At 38.4% G+C, this 19,684-nt stretch overlaps 1 protein-coding gene across 3 annotated transcripts in view; it reads right to left on the reverse strand.

Moving 5' to 3' along the window:
* The window catches only part of SCUBE1 (signal peptide, CUB domain and EGF like domain containing 1), a 214,215-nt gene that overhangs the window by 169,589 nt on the left and 24,942 nt on the right, over nt 1-19,684 (reverse strand). For all 3 annotated transcript variants that reach the window (XM_054399407.1, XM_054399410.1, XM_054399409.1), the window contains one exon: nt 8,118-8,246. In XM_054399407.1, coding sequence (XP_054255382.1) covers nt 8,118-8,246 — 129 coding nt within the window. The remainder of the gene's footprint in view (nt 1-8,117; nt 8,247-19,684) is intronic.

Consider the following 19,684-nt stretch of genomic DNA (forward strand, 5'->3'; position numbering starts at 1 on the left):
GGACTTCATCCACAAAAAAAAAAAAACAAACCAGAGAGTAGTTCATCTGAGCTGCAGCAAATATGTATATTTTAGGATGAGGGCAATCATGCACACAAAATACCTGTTTCTCTCTTGTGACTCCAAGGTGAGTACAGATGGATGGTTTATATGCAGACACTCCATCAGCTTAAGCACAGACTATGACATTTAAAGTAAGTGATTCTTAATTTGAGGGTTTCATGATCTTTATAGAAATGTAGAGTCTGACTATTATAATAGGCTAACCTATTTAACTTGTTTCTACAACTGTCTGCTACTACTTGCACCATGAAGGTGAAGGCAATCAAGTAACAAAACACACAGATACAGAAGCTGACTGTAAACACCTAATAGAGAACTCTCTGTTGAACATTTACTTATCATTCCAGCTATTCATAACTGCTCAGCACCTAGTCATCAGCAAGCAGTGGAATAGTGGTACAAGGTGTAAAATCTGATGCATGCCATTGAGCCAAAAAGACCTGAAAATTGCACTGATGAGTCACAGCTGTTATCATTAACAAACAGACCAAGCAAGACTGACAAAAGATCTGAAAACAATACTACAGTAGAAGTTAGTCTGCTGAAGAAACATATCAGAAAATAACTTTCTTTGTCACTGAGGCTTGTATCTGAAAAATAGAAAACTTGAAAAAAATGCACTCAAGTTTTTTACCCTGAAAGTGAATTGTGCAACTTGCAGCATTGATTTTTGTGTATGCACTTACCACAGCTTATCTGGGGGAAGTTCAGTAGCTTAAAACCTATAGACTCACATTTGCAGGGGTCCTCTAATCCCAAGGTCCTTAAGACACTTCAAGGATCCAATCACTGCCAGTCATCATTTGCAGAAATAGAGAACACATAAAGTGTTAAAATATACAGACACATCTATTGTTAAAACTTGCCTTTCAAGACCTTTCATCCTGTCTGTAAAAATACGTATGAGTCCATTCCCATCTTGTGTTTCTGCCCCACGCATTTAGAACAGATTCCGCACTACTCAACCCCTGAACCCCGATTTGGGAATCTGGCCTCTTTCTCTTAAGACAGTAAATGATTGGCAAGCCTGGAAGCTCTGCTCAAGTAAAACTCTCACTGGATTCAGTGAAAATTAGTAAGAGCTTCAATATTTAGGTTAAGAACTTTCTCTACAAAAATTTCATAATTTTACACGTGTTTTAATAAAAATGAGGAGTTATAGAGAGAAAGCTCTTTGGTGTATTCAACCCTCCATCCTCTGCCAAAGAGTTTCAGGTTAGCAACCATGAAAATCTGAAAGAAAGTTTATGACTGATAATATTACTAGAGGCCCTGATGATGTGCTAGAGGAGGACAATACTCAACTGTCAGCTCACCTAATAGAGTCCTGAAAACAGGAAAGAAGGGCAAAGAAAACTGGAAGACAGGCAAGAAAATGTATAATTTTCCAGCTCTCTTTAAAATATTTTGGTTTACTACACTAAAAAAACTTCCTAAAAGCTACTTGATTTTATATTAAGAATGATCACATTAAAAAAAAAAAATCTATTTGAGCTGTTGGGAAACAAAGAAAAACAAACATCAGTAATAGAAGCATCCATATGGAGCTCAAGCAAGCAACACATTGTGCACAGCTGTCTGGAAAAGAAAACCAGAGCTAAATTAAAAAGGAAAACACTGGTATCTTTAATCATACCAGTGATTATGCAACCCTAAATGAGTTATGTACCATTTCTTGGCATTTTATATCTGGGATTTTCAGGAATGATTTCTCATACCCTTGCAACTCTCCTCCCACTGCATGTTGAGAGGCAGATAAGGTAATAATCCCTCATCCCAGTGTATACATTCAGACAAACAGAAGGAGAGGAAGGTAGATTTTGGGCTCTAACAATGTTGAGTTGGTTTTGAGAGAAAAATGTAGAGCACTGCAATTTTCACTGAAGGAGCATGAATGATGTGATACACATGCACATGCATACATACTACTACTCTTGTCATCTGAGTCAGAATGTCGATTATTGCTACTCATCTGGGAATTAAACCTGCATGTCAGGGTTTAAACCTCTCCTCTCTTAAAATAAACCAACAAGATTTTAAAGGAGCACTGCAAGACAGGACCTTGGGTATAGATCCTAACCTCAGACCTTAGAAAAAAAGAAACTATGATTTCAAACACGAACTTAATTGCTATACTGATTTGGGATCCTAAAGTGCATTGTATAACAGGCAGATGTTACTTTGAGGCCTGTGTCTATTTGCTCCTGGTTTCTCTCAGACATTTATCCTTTAGCTGAAGGTTCCAAAACATCTTCCTGTGATTCCTAGACTCTTCCTGGAATCCCAGACTCTGGAAGTAAGAGAGAAAGCTTGGAAGAAGGAGGACTCTCCACTGGTCAGTGAGGATTGGGTTAGAGATCATTTGAGTAAGCTGAACATACATAGATCCATGGGCCCTGGTGGGATGCACCCATGCATGCTGAGAGAGCTGGCTGATGTTGCTTTACCGGTCTCCATCATCTTTGAAAGATCACAGGGAATGGGAGAGGTCCCTGAGGACTGGAGGAAAGCCAACGTCACTCCAGCTTTCAAGAGGATAACAAGGTGGGCCTGGGAAACTACAGACCACTCAGCCTTACCCCTGTCCCTCGAAAGGTGATGGAGCAGCTCATTCTGGAGGTCATCTCCAAGCACACGGGGGAAAATAAGATTATCAGGAGCAGTCAACGTGAATTTGCCAAGGGGAAGTCATGTTTTACTAATCTGATAGCCTTCTACAATGCTGTGACTGAATGAGTAGATGCAAGGAGAGCAGTGGATGCTATCTTCCTTGACTTTTGGAAGGTCTTTGACACTGTCTCCAATGACATCCTTGTGAGAAAGCTCAGGAAATGTGGCTTAGAAGAGTAGAAGGTGAGCTGGATTGAGAACTGTTACAGAGACAAGTTGGAGACCTACAGCCAGAGATGTTCCCCAAGGGTCAGTGCTGGGTTCAGTCTTGTCCAGCGTTTTCATCAATGACCTAGATGAAGAGATGGAGTGCACTCTCATCAAGTTTGCTGATGGTACAAAACTGGGAGGAGTGGCTGACACCTTGTCAGGCTGTGCTGCTATTCAGCAAGACCTGGACATATGGACAAAGGGGAACCTAATGAAGTTCAAGGATAAGTGTGGAGTCCTGCACCTGGGGAGGAATAACCCCATGCAGCAGTACAGGTTAAGGGTTGACCTGCTGGAGAGTAGATGCACAGAGAAGGACGTTGGAGTCCTGCTGGGCTGGATTATAAATTACTCATGGGACAGCAATGTGTTCTGGTGGCCAAAAAGGCCAACAATATAGTTGGGTGCATTAAGAAGAGTGTGGCCAGCAGGTTGAGGGAGGTTCTCCTCCCCCTCTACTCAGCCCTAGCTAGTCCACATCTGGAATATTGTGTCCAGTTCTGGGCTCCCCAGTTCAATAGGGAACTACTGGAGAGAGTTCAAAGGAGGCCTACAAGGATGATTAAGGGACTGGGACATCTCTCTTATGAGGAAAGACTGAGAGACCTGGAGCTGTTTCATTTGCAGAAGAGAAGGCTGAAAGGGGACTTTATCAATGTCTACAAACATCTGAAGTGTTGCTGTCAGGAGGATGGAGCCAGTCTCTTTTCAGTGATATCCAGTCATAGGACAAGGTGCAATGGACATAAACTCAATCACAGGAAATTCAGAAACTTTTTAAATGTGAGGGTAACAGAGCACTGGAACAGGCTGCAGAGAGAGGTTGTGGAGTCTCCTTCTCTAGAGATCTTCAAAACCTACCTGGACGCATTCCTGTGTGACCTGCCTTAAGTGGTCCTGCTTTGCAGGGGGGTTGGACTCGATCTCTGGAGGTCCATTCCAACTCCCAGCATTCTATGGTTCTGTGACTGTTGCTCTGCTCTATCTACCAGAGCTGGCAGATTACTACCACTCCTGGCGCAGGTTCAGTTGGAAAGTGCTGTCTCTTCTTTCACACAGGGGCTTCTATGTGACTTAAGTTGCTTTTTTAAGAAATGCAAAATAGCATAGGAGAACGGACAAATAAACCACTAAAGGTGTTCTACCCAAAGCACACCTTCAAGATAGTGGACATAAGTAGGACATTGCTATGCAGTTCTCTGCTACCGAATTCACGGGTGACATTTGGTTTCTGTTTTTGTCTACCATGTAGAACATTCAATTGTTGCAGAGAACTCCATCTATAATGAACACCAGTAATTGTATTTCTAGCTTGATTTATAATGATAAGTTCACCCTGCTTCCCAGGACTCTTCACAATCAGACACAGGATTAACTGCTAAAGAACCATAAACTATACTGGATCATCAAAACCTACTTCTATAGTCATTTTTAGGAGGTCTGCCATACAAGAGAATTAACTGAAATACTGTATTATAGATGTTGAAATTTAGTAACTGCTCTTTTTCAGGAAGAGAAATCAAAGTTACACAGAATATTTGAAATAAGGGTGTGTAAGGAGGAATTCAGAAGGGTAAGTATTCTATTTCTGGTGAAGCTCCAGTCATGGCATGTGAAGACTGAGAAGCAAGTTGAAGTGTTTGCTCAAGTTCCTCATCTATAAATTGACAAAAACTACACTTCTTTTCTGAGGACAAACCTATTAGTATTTACAAGGCATTCATGTATATTCCTATATCACAACAATTAATACCACAGAAACACCTATAAATAAAATAAATGTGTTTTTTAATATGTCATTATTACTTTTTTGTTCATGCTCCTTTGCATCTTTTCTGATGGTTTCTAAGAAGAGTTTACAATCTTCCTGAGCACGCTTACTAATTATTGAAATTATAAAGAGCAGAGGACTTAATGAAACCTATGATAATTTTCAGAAGAATTAAGATGAGTGAAACTGGAAGCATTAAGTGTTTCTTCAAAAAACCCAATGTTTACTTCCTTTTAAAAAGGGATTATCTTAAATCAGAGATAATGAGAAAAGCAAACCCACACAAAATAATGAGATGTGTAACACTTCATTACTATTCATGTTTATATGTAAATGGATACGCAAAAAAAGATCATCATTCCACGCAAATCCATTCTTTAATGGAAAAAAAATATGAAATATTTTTCACACTCAGATTTGGTTTGACAAGCAGAAAATAGTGAGTTGTGCCAATTTTTAGGAAGAATTCCCTAACTATATGCACATAAAAGTCTATCACCAAGAAAAATACAAGAGTAGAATGAGGAAGAGATATTATATAGTTTTCTCAAGTAAAAACCAATGACAGTCTTTTTTGGATTTAATGACTTTTGTCTTCTTTTTAGTCTTCTCTTGTCTAGAAGAAAAACATACCTTTTCTTTCATTCATGCTTCATGACTCTTACAGGTCCCTTTCAACTCAAGATACTGTATGATTCTAACATTCTACATTTTCTACATCACTCATTATCACTGCTAATTTTTGGCTTCATCCAAGTTCAATGCACTAAACTGACCAGTCGTCCATCAGCTGAAGCCCTACTGATACTAAAGGAGCAGAAAGTTTCTTTCCATACAACAATTCCAATCCCAGCAGTTTGGAAGCAAACTAAAAACCCGAGGAAATTCTCTTTCACCCTCCTGGGTACACTCTGGAATCACCATAGTGGCAGTGGTGCCAAGCTCCCCTGAAATTCTCACTGAAAAGGAAGACATATTCTCAAGTCTTTCCTATAGCATTCCCATCTATTGTGTATCATACTTTGTAGAAATATCAGGCTTACAACACCAGGTTCAATCTACTTCCTCTGCTGTCTGCTATGTGTCTTACCAAAAGCCTCAAACAGGACACAAAGACAGAGTACAAGTATACTCTACTGTCAAAGAGGCCTCAAATCAACAATGCACTTACACATACAAAAGTCCGGTCTTCTCACTTAATACGAAACCAAGAAAGTAAAAAAAAAACACCCTAGGCAAATCAGGGACCCCTTTAAATGTCATGCTGAATAAAAGTAGGCAGTATATTCTGAATAACTAGTTTTAAAGGGGTAAGTAATATTCCTTGATACTCTGTAGCATAGACTTAGGCTTTACCAGATATCTGAGAACAGACTGATGTACTACAAATGAGATAGATAACGTGTTTGGCACTAACAGGAAGGTTGATCAGTTATGTCATAATCTCTCCTAAAGGCAAGAGAGAGGCAATGAAAATTGATAGCATTTACCAATATGTAAAAGACAGAAAGAAGGAAAAAACAAATTATCAGTAAGGTCGTGAAGAAAAAAATGATCAGACAGGAAAGAACATCTGGACCAGTGAGCTGGCTTCTTATTAAAACCAGAATAGACTGGTATTTCATATATGAGAGGAGAAAACATTTCACGCCTGGTTTGAAATGAAAGATAAAAAACCCCAATGTATTGCATGAGACCAAATTGTCTTGTATCCACTGAGCAGAATTTAGAGCAATTTTGAGAAAGAACTACTGCTGTTTCAAGTGATCGCTGTGCTAAAATAAATAATTTTTAGCCAGACAAGAACCTCATCACAGTTTCAATTCCCCGTGTTGTCATTTCATGTTATATTTGAGAAATTCCTCAGTCAAGGTGTTGAACAAGGATTGAGTTGAGTTCCCCTGAGGATAGTTTTGAACATTTTCCAGTATAAATTTTAACCATAAATTCTTAACCAAACACCACCTCACAACAAATAAATAAAGAAGAAATTTAATTTGATTAGAAAGAAAGAAATGTTGAAACAAGAACTCAGGAAAAAAAATCTGAACCTATTAACTGCATCTGATCTAACTAATTGTGAATATTGAAAGTTTGTTGTTTGTTGATTTTAAACATCTTGCTATACTAAGATTACAAGACAGACATCCAGTGAAGGTTTGAAAAGGAATGTAAATCCACACAAGAAGAGATGGCTTAAGATTTTGCTCAGACTTATTCAGGCAAAAGATATGGAAGACCTGACATAATGGTCATGTTTACTAGAACCTGGATGGCCTACAGTGAACTATCATGGGGTCTCATTTCTAGGTCTTCTATCTAAAACCACCAGACAAAGATTTCTACAATGATTAAATGCAGCTGGAGTCGCTAAGAGAGCAACTCAGCTGTCTAAACATCGGAGTCAGATGCGATTTTACATTCCTAATATTATTCCGTTTAGCCTTCATCTCACACTCCAAATAGACTCATTTAGATCTCTGGATTCAATGAGCATCATGGTTCCCTTCCAAGTTGAGGTATTCCATGATTCTATGATCTAACATTACATCTATCAGCTCCAGAATGTTCTCATTGTCATGATACTCCTATGTTTAGGCAGACAAATTGCCCCCTAAAAGTTCTTTCTGCCTGGCTCACTATGTGCTAACATAATGGACTCCAACAGTAATGTCTGGAAGGCCAGAGGATAAGTAGGAATAGTGTAGTCTGATGTCAGGTCATTCCTAGCAAATCTTTTGTCTAAGCACATACACCTTCATGGTGCTGTATGAGAAGAGAGCTTAGGCAGGGTTTTCAAATTCAACCTGGCAAAACTTTTATAGGGCCGCCTACAAATTCCATGGAAATTACATAATTCTATACAAAACTCCCTACAGCCCTGATTAATGTGAATACAGATTTAACTACATCATGCTAATCCAACATTAACTGCCCTTTCCAGGAGAAACATAAACTTGATACATGAAATGTATGATATGGTAACTAACTTGCAATCTTCATTTTGAGAGTTCTGTAAAGTCCTTTAGAGGTGGGTGTGTGGGGGGAAGATGAGGAGGGAAAAAAGTACTAGAAGAATGCAATGAAAGGTGAAAAAAAATTGTCATTCATCTTATGAAGTGTTTTTTTTCTCTCCTTATAATACATGAAAAATGGTGGTTATTCAAAAAGCAAGAACAGGTAGAGACCAAAACTTTAGTTCTTTCCAATGCCTTATTTCCTCATGAGAAAAAAAATATGTATCTTTGGAATAAATTAACCAAGTATCACAGATTGAGTTGAATCTGCTGCTGTTATTCATACCATACTGAAAATATACCAGATTAACAAAATTCAGCAAGAAGATCATGCCCTCTTACCACAGCTATAAAAGGAAACTTACTTGCTAGCATTCTTTACTTACCAAGACAGTTATGGCCATCATGGGCTAACATGAACCCATCGTAGCATGTACACCTGTAGTTGCCTGGAATGTTGATACATTCATGGACACAGCCTCCATTATAGAAGTCATTTTCACATTCATCGATATCTAAAACACAAAAGGAGGAAAACGAAACTTCTGTAAATAAAGATTACCAAGAACACAGAAAAATTTCTCCAACTGAGCCTAGTCTTTGAAGATATGCATGCTCCTCATCTTTCTCTATACTCATATTGCATCTTTCATCCAACATATTCAGCCAGTAATTCCCTGAGCCATCTATCAGGGTCATATATGATGGAAAAGCAGCAAGCCAATGTATAGCACATAGAATCATAGAAACACAGATTGCATCGAGTTGGAAGGGACCCTCAAAGATCATCTTTGCCAACCCCCTTGCAGTGAACAGGGACAACTTTAGCTAGATCAGGTTGCTCAGGAACCCAGTAAGCTTGACATTGAAGGTCTCGACGGATGGGACCTCTACAACCTCTCTGGGAAACCTTTTCCAGTATTCACTACTCTCATTGCAAAGAACTTCCTCTTAATGTCCAAACTAAATCTACCCTGCTCTAGTTTAAACTCATTGCCCCTTGTTCTGTTGCTACCTGCCCATGTACACAGTCCCTCCCTAGCTTTCTTATGTCTCCTTCAGATATTGAAACACTGCTATAAGGTCTCCCTGCAGCCTTCTCTTCTCCAGGCTGAACAACCCCAACTCTCTCAGCCTGTCTTCATAGCAGAGATGCTCCAGTCTCTGAACATCCTTGTGTCCCTCTTCTGGACCTGCTCCAGCAGGTCCATGTCCTTCCTGTGTTGAGGACTCCAGAGATGGACACAGTACTCCAGGTGAGGTCTCAGCAGAGCAGAGCAGAGAGGTAGAATCACTTCTCTTGACCTCCTGGCCACTCTTCTTTTGATGAAGGCCAGGATATGGCTTGCCTTCTGGGCTGCAAATGTACATTGCTGGTTCATGTCCAGTTTCTCATGCGCCCGTACTCCCAAGTCCTTTACTGTAGGGCTGCTCTTAATCTCATCATGCCCCAGCCTGTGTTGGTACTGCTAATTGCCGTGACCCAGGTGGAGGACCTTGCACTTCACCTTATTTAACCTCATGATGCCATAGTTAGTGCATGATAAATGGATAACATAATCGTTTTTAGAGAACCACCTGTTAGTACATCAGACATATCCTGGCTGTTTATTTCAAACACGCTTTCCACTGCAGAGGTGGTTGAAATATTTCTCAGTTAGGATTACATACACACAGCCTTTTGCTTTCCTTCTTTTTCACTTTTACAAGTACTCCAGGAGAAGCCTTGCTATCTGATATCAGATACAGCTGCAATCTTAAGACAGCAAGGTATTTTGGCAGTTTCTGAGATGAAAAGCTAGCTCAAATGCAGTCACTCAATGTTTTCAGTATTTCTGGTCCTTGGATTGAGCCTAGCTAAATTTGTCCCTCCCTACACAAAGCTCTGAGAAGTTTGATCTGTCAGAGTATGGATAGGCTTCTCCTCTCTTTTTTTTTTTTTTTTTTTTGCAAGCCTTCTCCCTCAGGTTAGGCTTTCCCATAAACCTACCATAAACTCAAAATAGCCCAGGTCTTCATACACTTCCCTCCAACAGCTCTGAAGCCCTCCTTCTTCAATCTCCATGATGATAGCTTGAAGTGGGAGTCAGAAATTTGGCTTTATCTGCAAAACTGGTTAGCTTTTTTATAATAGCATTCAGCACCATAAAAATGCTGGAAATAAGATGCTGGGAAAAGGATCTTCCTAAGAAAAACAGGACCTCTTGCTCAAAAGCTTCCTAGTCTTTCAGCCATTGCTCTGTTCCAGAAACCCCCCTTTAGCAACAGTTTGTTCCAAACACACCTGCAACATGGCAGTAGAAAGTCCCTGAGAAGCCTCCCTTTGTTCTTTACAGCCCAGTGTGCCTGGGTGCATATTGCCAAAGCCTTTCAGGGAGGTTTCCACTTTGCAGATATTTGCAGCTTCCATAACCATTCATGTTTTCAAGAAACTTCCTATCATTCTCAGGCTACCAAGGACAAAGCTCTATAGCAATGCCATGTTTTAACAGGACAAATGAATAATCAAAAAGCATGTATCATGATTTTGATATTGGGCATATTGGATGTTCCCTCAGGACTCTCAAGATAAAAAGGTAAGTTCAGTTTAATATTTGTTTTTAACATTAATCCATCACCAAGCTTCTTCAGAAGGGAGAATTCAGAAGAAAGTGTTGCTAGCTCTTACATTACTCAGCACCAGACTGCCAAGGGGCTGATCAATTAATTCTCTTTTTTTCAAATAGATAGGGCTAAGTGAGAAAGTAAACTCTTCCACTAATTTTGCACCTTCAAGTACTCTTAATATTTTTAGTATTTGATCATTTAATATTGTTTTTTGCCATGAAGGAATTACCATAACACAAAAATGAAACTAGAGAAACAGCAAAATGTTACTATCCAACCACAAAATTCCTGTGCATATATAGCTGAATTAGCAAGGTTTACTGCAACTAGCTCTCAATGGGAAATCTACAGTTTTATCTACATTGGCAAAATATTGACAAAGCTTTCATTCCAGTGATTCTGGCTGGGCAGACAGGTGTCTCCTGCGGTGTTTAGTAAATAAAGTCCCCTAAAAATTACTGTGATTTCCTCCCTCTCCAAGAGGAATTCATTTCATATGGTATTACAATGGCAGCAATTATAGGAGCCATAGAAAAAAAAATAAATGTACCAAAATGATTCAGAATCATAGAATGGCTTCGGTTGGAAGGCGACTTAAAGACCACTTAGTTCCAACCTCCTGCCATGGGCAGGGACACCTCCCACTAGCCCAGATTGCTCAAAGCCTTACTGAGCCTGATCTTTAACACTTTCGGGGAAGAGGCATCCCCAACTTCTCTGGACAACCTGTTCCAGTGTCTCACCACCAACATAATAAATAACTAAAAAGGAGTAAGGCCATTTATAATAATGACAAAGGCTGCCAAGAACCTATTTGGGCTTACTCTGTTTGACTGTGACAGCAGCTCCCAGCGTCAGAATTGAATGTATGGAATCACATAATCAGCTGTTGAAGATTGAGTTTGGACCATCTCTTTCTGTAACTGGCTTGGAAGATCTCCAAAATGCATGACTTATTTCAAAAGTTTTAAAAGAAAAAAAAAAAAAGAGATAAAAAGAAGCTTGCTCACATGGATGTGCTAGTAACTATACTGGTTCAGCTACTTGCCAAAGAGAAAGAAGCTTGGAAATCACCTAATAATTCCTCATGGAAAGCACAGGTGGGGTTTTTTGTTACAGCTCAGAAATAACTCTCTTACAGCATCCCTAGGGAACAGAGCATTGCCATGCTCTGCTGTTGCTCTCACTGAGCAGTAGTGTTACTTAAAGTGTACATACTATATGGGACTGCAATTATTACATAAGGATCCAAAGACTTTTTTTTAAACACCTAGACAAGTATCTGAGAAAATGCAAGCATTTGTTACCATGAGGAAGTGCTGTAATTTACAATCACTGTATTGCAGGTATAGGAAAATAATTTGAAGTTGGCTTCTTTTAAGTGACTATTTTTTTTTTTTTTTTAGTCTGAGAAGACCTGTGTCTACCATATCCATACTGGGGTTGATTCTTCTTTCATTATTACAGGTGAAACTGACACTATCCCAGAAATTTGTTTCATTTGTGCATTTTGCAACAGAAGGATGGCACTCTCAGAAATGTCATAAGACCACCCTGCAAGAGAAGCAGCTCACATATAATTTAAGTAAGATATGTTCAAAATAAAACAAGAGTTGATCTCTTCTGCTTCGAGTTTCACAGTATTTCAGCCTTCTGCTTCAGCAGTGAATAGAAGACACTTGTCCAAGCACTACCAATCTTTGCTAGAAGCTGGCATAGACTTTATGCCAGGAAAGTACAAAATCTACCTCCTGCAAAATCCATTCCCACCCTTCATTATAAGTTGTCACTCATTCAGATCATGAATGTCCAAAAATCATTAAGACACATATAAAAAAAGTTTGTTTGTTAGCACAGCTACACATAATTATGGGCAAAGCTACTGAAATCAAAGCAAATATCTGTATGGAGCTGACAAATTTTAGGTCACTGTCACAGCTAAAATGTCACAGAAGCCTTATGGATAATAACGTGCAAATGAAGAATGGCTGGATCATGATACTCAATAAGCCAAGTTCACTTTTTAGTGATGACTTCCACAGATTTAAACAGAAAATGGGAAAGTGTGCATTGGCACAACCTTTATCTTGGTATCTGTCAAGATGAGAAGATGTTCAAAATAAGAGTAGGATATGTTCAAGTATTTCTTAACTACTAGTATATGGGAACTATCTAGAGTTAATTCAGTAAGCACAGATTTCATTTGACTTTGAAAGGAATAATTTATGTGCTTGGATACTTGACAATAAATAGCCAAAGGAAGCTGTCTGCCCACATGGATTTATTCTAACTTAGAGAACTTCAAACAAAGCTTAGCACACAGGTACCTTATACAGATGTGGAATATGTCCTAAAGGAGCTGGATCTATAAAATAGCTAGAAAAATAAATATTGCAGTCTTTGTAAGAGTATCATGATGAATAAATCCACATATTGACTCTGAAGAGAAAAATGTTTTGGCATTCGTCTTTATCTATTTATATAGCTCCTTTAAACAAAATACTGCCAAAGAGGCATCATAGAGACAGTAACTAATGTTGTCCTTACAAACCTGACAGAAAAAAAAGTTGTGTGTTTACCTTCCTGCTCCATAAGAGGCTGCTGCTAGACTCCTACAGAGGACATAGCATATCACTCACAGAATTCTCTACTATCAGTCATCATCTTCTGCATTAAAAAGTCATACTACAGTTCTGCAAATTGCAGCATGCAGCCTGCTCATCCAGGAGTGGTATGCAGCAAAGGACATTGCAAAACACTGGAAGAGATATTTTCATGTGGCAATATTTTGGACTTTTATGACATTTTTCTTAAAAGCTTTCAAAAATGTTTACTGATTCTTTACAGAGTTTTGGCCACTGTTCCTCCTAGGACTAAAGCACTATCCTCATTTTGACATTAAAATACAGGAGAAGAGCCCCACTCTAGGTTCCAAAGGCTACATAATTAAGAATTGAGCTACAGTGCAAACAGAGTCATTTCATCACTGCATAATTTTATGCAGCCTTGATCTCAGATACTTGGTAATGAAGTCACCTTGTACTAGCCAAAGCTGAAATGCCCTGAGATGAAATCCCAAACCTTCTAATGTCATAAGGTACTTTTGCCATTGGTTTCAAGAAGGCAGGAAGATAGGCTTCCTGGGACCCACAGTAAAGAGATATATCAGTGCTTAAAATTTTTGTTCCTGTTTCCAATTCAGAACAAGCAGCAGTGTAGAATCAACACCATTAATTTACTTCTTAAGGAAACAGGCAGAAATAAAGTAACATGCAGGCTGACAGAGATGCAAACAAGTTCAAGTCTTGGATCATAATCAGATCAGCATCTTATTCTTTTTAAAGAATGGATTTGGGGACTGTAAAAGCCATTAAAATAAATAAAATCAACATGGGAATATTTACATATATGCTGTTTCTTTGGCAGACTCTGCATTTAATATACTTTAAGCAGTTATACACACACATTGGATAAGCTGAACCTAAGGCATTTGTATCTCATATCAAATTGCACTTTCCTTAAGAAGGGAACCAGCTCCAAATCTAAAGGCCAGAAGAAAAGCTCACACATTGATTAAATTTCGCTAAGTATGGACCAAATTTGCCAGAAGTTCAACTCTCTGGATAGTGTTTAACCCCAGAAGACTACTAAAATGCTCTAAAATGTGTACAACTTGACCCAGTTAGATACATGAAGAATCAGCTGGGAAAATGTTATCTATTCCACTCAGCCTGACCTCTGAAATACCACTTCCCTCTGTGAGTTTTGTGATAGCACAATTCAGCATCATCTACTCCAAATCCAAATTTTATGAAGAAAATATTAGTATATAAAGATTTATTCCACTTTCTTCTACTCCACATGAAGCCTTGACCTTCATCTCAGATGAAGACTGTTTCTGAAAATCCCTTTTCATGAAAAACTTCGTAAGGCAATTTTTCTATACCAAAAAACCAAACCAAACAAAAAAAAACTAAACACAACAAACCAAACAACAGTAACAACAAAAAACCCCAACCACCCAAACAAACAAATCTATAATCTCTTACATCTGGTTCTTTCTGAGATATTTTATTTTTTGACTCATAAATGTTAACATCTTTCTTTATTCTTTAGATGCTTTGACCTTGGAAATGTTAGGGTCTTATGAATCAGAGGAACACACAGTGCAGTTTTTATGGCTTTCAAGTTGCCACGATGTTTTCAAGATGCTTGTGCTAAACAAAACTGTAGAATTTGATAGCTGTTAGAACTACTCTGAGAGCCAATGTCAAGGCTGACTAGGCTAGGACAAAATATCACAGAATGTGACAAAAAAATGTCACAAACTCCTATTTTCCAGTATTGAAACTGCAATAAAATGAAAATTTCATCCCAACGTAGGGGATATGATTTGGATGCATCTGTGATATTGCTGGGGTGTTTTTCTGGAAGCCATTTCACACGGTTTGTAGAAAACATCAAGTACTCTGCAGCAGGTTTGTTTCCTTTTCTTCTGTGATGGCCAAGAACAAAGTTCATCATGCTTGTCTGAAAAAGGGGGAGAGGGATGTGTGTGGAAATGGAATACAAACCAAACAACATACAGATATATCCAGCTGGTTAAAGCACATATATTTTTAGAGTATGAATAGCTTCATATTTACAACTATATCATCTGAAAATATTTAGGATGCTTTCATATGGCAAATGAGACATCATTCTGTTTACCACTGGCATAAGATGGGACTTTTTAACTTTCTGTTTGCTTAATATCTTTTTTCTTTGATCATTATAATTATCTCCTGGTTTTAGAGAAAGCAATGAGACACCTTATTTTGGACTTTATCTGAATTTTTTCCCATTATTACACTGATCACAGCAAGCAGGAATCAAACTGTCAGGTTGCACAGAGCAAGGATGGCCTTGTAAAAGTTATCTTCACCACTCAGGAGAAAAGCTTCCACAAGAGTCCTTCTATAGGGAGGCAATGGAGTGCCTGAACTTTTGAGTTTATCAGCTGCAGGTGTGTTTAAACACTTGTTATTTTGCAAGTTTTGGTTAATGATCTTCTAATATTATCTATCATACAAAGGGAGAATTAAGGAACCACATTTAAAGACTCTAGTGGCTAGACAGTGTAATGCTTTAGGCAGAATTCAGCTGACCCAGCTCACACACTGTCAGCCACAAAAATGATCAGAGGGTTGGAGCACCTTTGCTACGAAAACAGGCTGAGGGAGCTGGAGTTGGTCAGCCTGGAGAAAAGAAGGCTCCGGGGAGACCTAATAACAACCTTCCAATACCTTAAGGGGGCCTACAAGAATGATGGAAAGAAACTGTTTGCAAAGGCATGCAGTGATAGGATGAGGGGCAATGGCTTCAAACAAGAGAACTGCAGATTTAGATTGGATGTTAGGAACAAGTTCTGCCCCATGAGGGTAGTGGAACACTAGAACAAGTTGCACAGAGAGGTAATTGGGGCCTCAGCCCTGGAGATACTCAAGGTGATTCTGTGGGATTGTGAAAATCCAAAATTTGTGTAGTAGCTGAATAATAATATTTTACATTTTTGGTGAATGATCATCACATTCTTCATTCATTGACAAGAAATAGGGTCACTGAAGGCTCCCTTCCTCATATTTTTCTTAAATTCACCTTCCCTTCCTCAGTTACCTGTCTCTATTTTCTTTTCTTATATTTCCTTCTTGCTTAAACTCCTAGTTCAAAGACGTAGAAGAACATTCTTAATGGCTGGACACTGATATGCCAGTCAAACTGTCAACAGACAAAAGAACTACCCCTTTGATTCATACTCTCAGGATGCTTGCAGTTTGAATTAGTTATTATTTCCTCAATGTAAATGTACTTTGCCAAAGTTATCACAGGAGCACAGGGGAATAAAAAATCCTTATATAAATATATAGAAAAAGAACACAGAAATTGAGATTCTGTGTGCATTTGGTCCAGTTTGCTAGACATCTAAATACACTTTATGGAGGCATATTTTACACTCCAGAAGCAGGAACTGAGGGAAGATAAATAAAAATTTTATGTAACACTCTTCATTTAGAACCTTGCAGAGTTTTTACCTGCTAAATTGACAAGTCTTTCTACCGTATTGATGTCAGGTTTATATAGTACCTAGAGTACGTTTTACGGGTCTAAAACCTCTGGACAGTTACAGTCATTTATGGAGAAAAATAATTAAGCAGAGCTCTTTCCCTGGGGGTACAACGTATTTCTATTCATATACCTGAGTATCCTCCCTACATGACATCTGCCATCTCAGCTTGTCCAAGAAACTTCTTTGGGGCCATTCCAGCTCCATTCATGGTTAATACACAATTTTTCTAGATTAAATCAAAAGTATTGTTTTTCTGCATTATGCATCTTGAACCCCTGATTAGTGTTTGTTGTGGTTTGACATTTTTTCCCAATTTATATTTAAACAGATTGGTTACAAGTTATTTGAACTGCAAGTGAGATACCCACATAAAGATGGATACCTGCAGAGCATGTAACAGTTTCAGAGTGTGTCTTTATTTAGCAGCTACCACGTCTGACAAGCTCAAGCAGAGAAATTTCCTGTTCACAAGCTGCTATGAATGTGAAACATGACATTTGACAGCATTTCCCCCAACACTTCTAAATTACAGCCATTTCCACCACAGTTAACTCATTTAATAAAATGGAAAATGTTTGATTCCACATCTAATCTTGCAAGTTCTTGGAGAATATTTTTGTACACCTTACTTCCACAACTGGTATGAATGCATCGTAATGATTATAATCTTAGTAAGCTATGGCAGGAGGTTATTCCTAGGTCTTTGAACTGAAATATGCACCTAAAACCTTTGAGGGAGAGGTTTAAAACATGAAACTAATTCACTGATACAAACATAATTCATCCACTTTTCTTCCAACCCCTGCAGGCATCTCCCTCATTCCTAGATTGTATATCTCCAACCTATCTTTGCATTTAACTTTTAAATTTCTGTCCATTGACAAAAGGAAACAATCTCAAGCTTCAAATTTTCCTTATATCCTGTCAGTGCATGCATATTAACTTATTTTCTTTGGCCCTTCACAAGGAAGAACAGAAGGTGGCTGTTGTTTCATGCTCATTTCAGAACAAGTCAGTGGCAAATCATGTCCCTAGCAGATTAACACTACTTGAGTTTTAGGCTGAGACAGCTAAGCGATAAGTAGTATCAGAGGCTTGTGGCTGTCAAGCAGCAGTTGTCAAGCTTCTCAGATATTAGGAACTATTACATTTTCCAGCAGAAGTGCAAATATCTTATGATAGCAGACTTATCAAACTTTTTTTTCCACATGTACTTTAGCAGTAGTCCTTATGCTACTGCAGACTTCTGGCTGAGAACTGCTCTGATGTATTAGTTAACCACTTGGAAAATACAATGTAATTTTTATCAGGTAGAATTTGTAATCCTACCTGACTTCCTATCATCTTGTATTACTTGGTCAAACTCCCTACTTTGTATGAAACACATATCAGGCATTAATTTTACCAGCCTACAAAAAACTCCCATGAGAATATCATACAACTAGTCTATGTGAGCACAGCAGCTCTGCAGTATGTACATTGTTGTGCATTGTCGTGGGAAATTCATTCCACATACTCAAACGACCTGCTCGGGGCTGCCTTTCAACATTTACTAAAGTCAGGTGGTCACTTGTAAACATGATTCACAAGGGATCCATGGATTTCTGTCCCTGGCAGTGCTGAATCTACTTGTTTTCCAAATGTAGATCCCAACAGCATCCTTTATGAAGCGAAGACCTCACGATGTTTTGGTTTGCAGAGAACAGCAAGGAACAGCCTGTAAGTTCTGCCACTCTAAGTTCTTCACAAGGATGAAGACTGTAACTCATCACGCATTAAACAGCAGTTGACTGTATAACTTGGATCACCAAAGCACAGATCTTTCTTTGCTTCAGAATCATTATGTTTATTTTTTCGGCATAAATACTTTTTTCCAACTGCTGAAGTGTTTATCTGGACTAGGAAGGTCCACATGATGGTAAAATTGCTATTACACAAATAGAATGTACTGAAACGCAGACATATGGATCATTCATTAAAAGCCATTGAAATAAAAGTCCCTCATACCTCATGGTAATTAAGACTGCAGAGTAACTTAGGCAAGAGTAATACCATCATGTTGCCTGACTTCCAGTCATTTTACATCCCACTTTTCTTATATAGGAGATAGCACTAAGGAGTTCCTATTTTCCTCCTCTTTTCTATAGCGTTGTGCACTGATAGTAGTAATAATTTCAGTGCTCCAGCCCAGATACAGATGCATTATCTGTTTATATTTATGTTTTGAGAAGACTGGTAAGTATTCATTTTTCTTATGAGTCTCTTGCAGGGCTGTGGGTGTTTAGGAAACAAATGAGAAATATCTAATTTATTAGCGTGATGCATTTGCTTCAGAAAGATCTGAGAAGACTTAGCTGAATAGAAATTAAAGATTTAAAACATGTTTTTAAAATCTGAGATTCACAGAATTAAGAATTCTGGCACACTCTCAGCTTCTTAACAATTCTATCTCCACAATATGTAAAATACCTTCTACGTAGTTTTGTTTGGGTATATATACCAAGTATTTTCATTTCTTTGAAAGCATGGCCCTGGCCAGTATTAACAAGAAGCTCTAGATGCTGCATTAGTAGATCAGTGCAAAAGGGTTTTGTTTTCAAACAAATATTACATGAATGTGGGTTTGGGATTCAAGTTTTTTATTCCTGAAACAAAGAACCCTACTCTAGTGATACATGCTGACAATTCTAAAATTTTATTCACATAGAGATGATCAGTTATTATGGAGGCTCTCCTTAGTCTTCTAAAAACCCATGCAGAAATTGATCTTGTGAGTCAGAGCTCTATTTATCACTAGAGATAGACAATATCAGAGGAAAACTGAAAACCAATGGTAAGCAGCCTTTTTGACCTGTGTATGTGTAACAATTGTGTAGCAGACACAGATCTACAGATAGTGAACACTAGCACGGAAGCCATCAGCTTTTCCATCATTACCTTTTACAGCTTGTTCACAACATTTACTGCACAGTTTGGCCAATAGAGAAGTAAGCAAGAGCAAGAGCTCTGTGAACAGGAGCTAATGAAGATCTACACTCCCCTTTGCCTGCCACACAAGAGTGAGGTGTAGATGAGGCCAGGACAGTCTGTACAAACCCCTACTTCATAGTGAGGAAAATCCAGAATAAACGGTACAGATGAAATTTAAAATTCAAACATGGAAAATACAATTGCTGGCCTGTGAATCATCAAATATTTTCAGTTATAAGCTGTGCTTGCATCTGATGTTTGGACAAGAAA

This window comes from Indicator indicator, chromosome 3 (assembly GCF_027791375.1).
Source record: "Indicator indicator isolate 239-I01 chromosome 3, UM_Iind_1.1, whole genome shotgun sequence".
Classification (NCBI taxonomy): Eukaryota; Metazoa; Chordata; class Aves; order Piciformes; family Indicatoridae; genus Indicator; species Indicator indicator.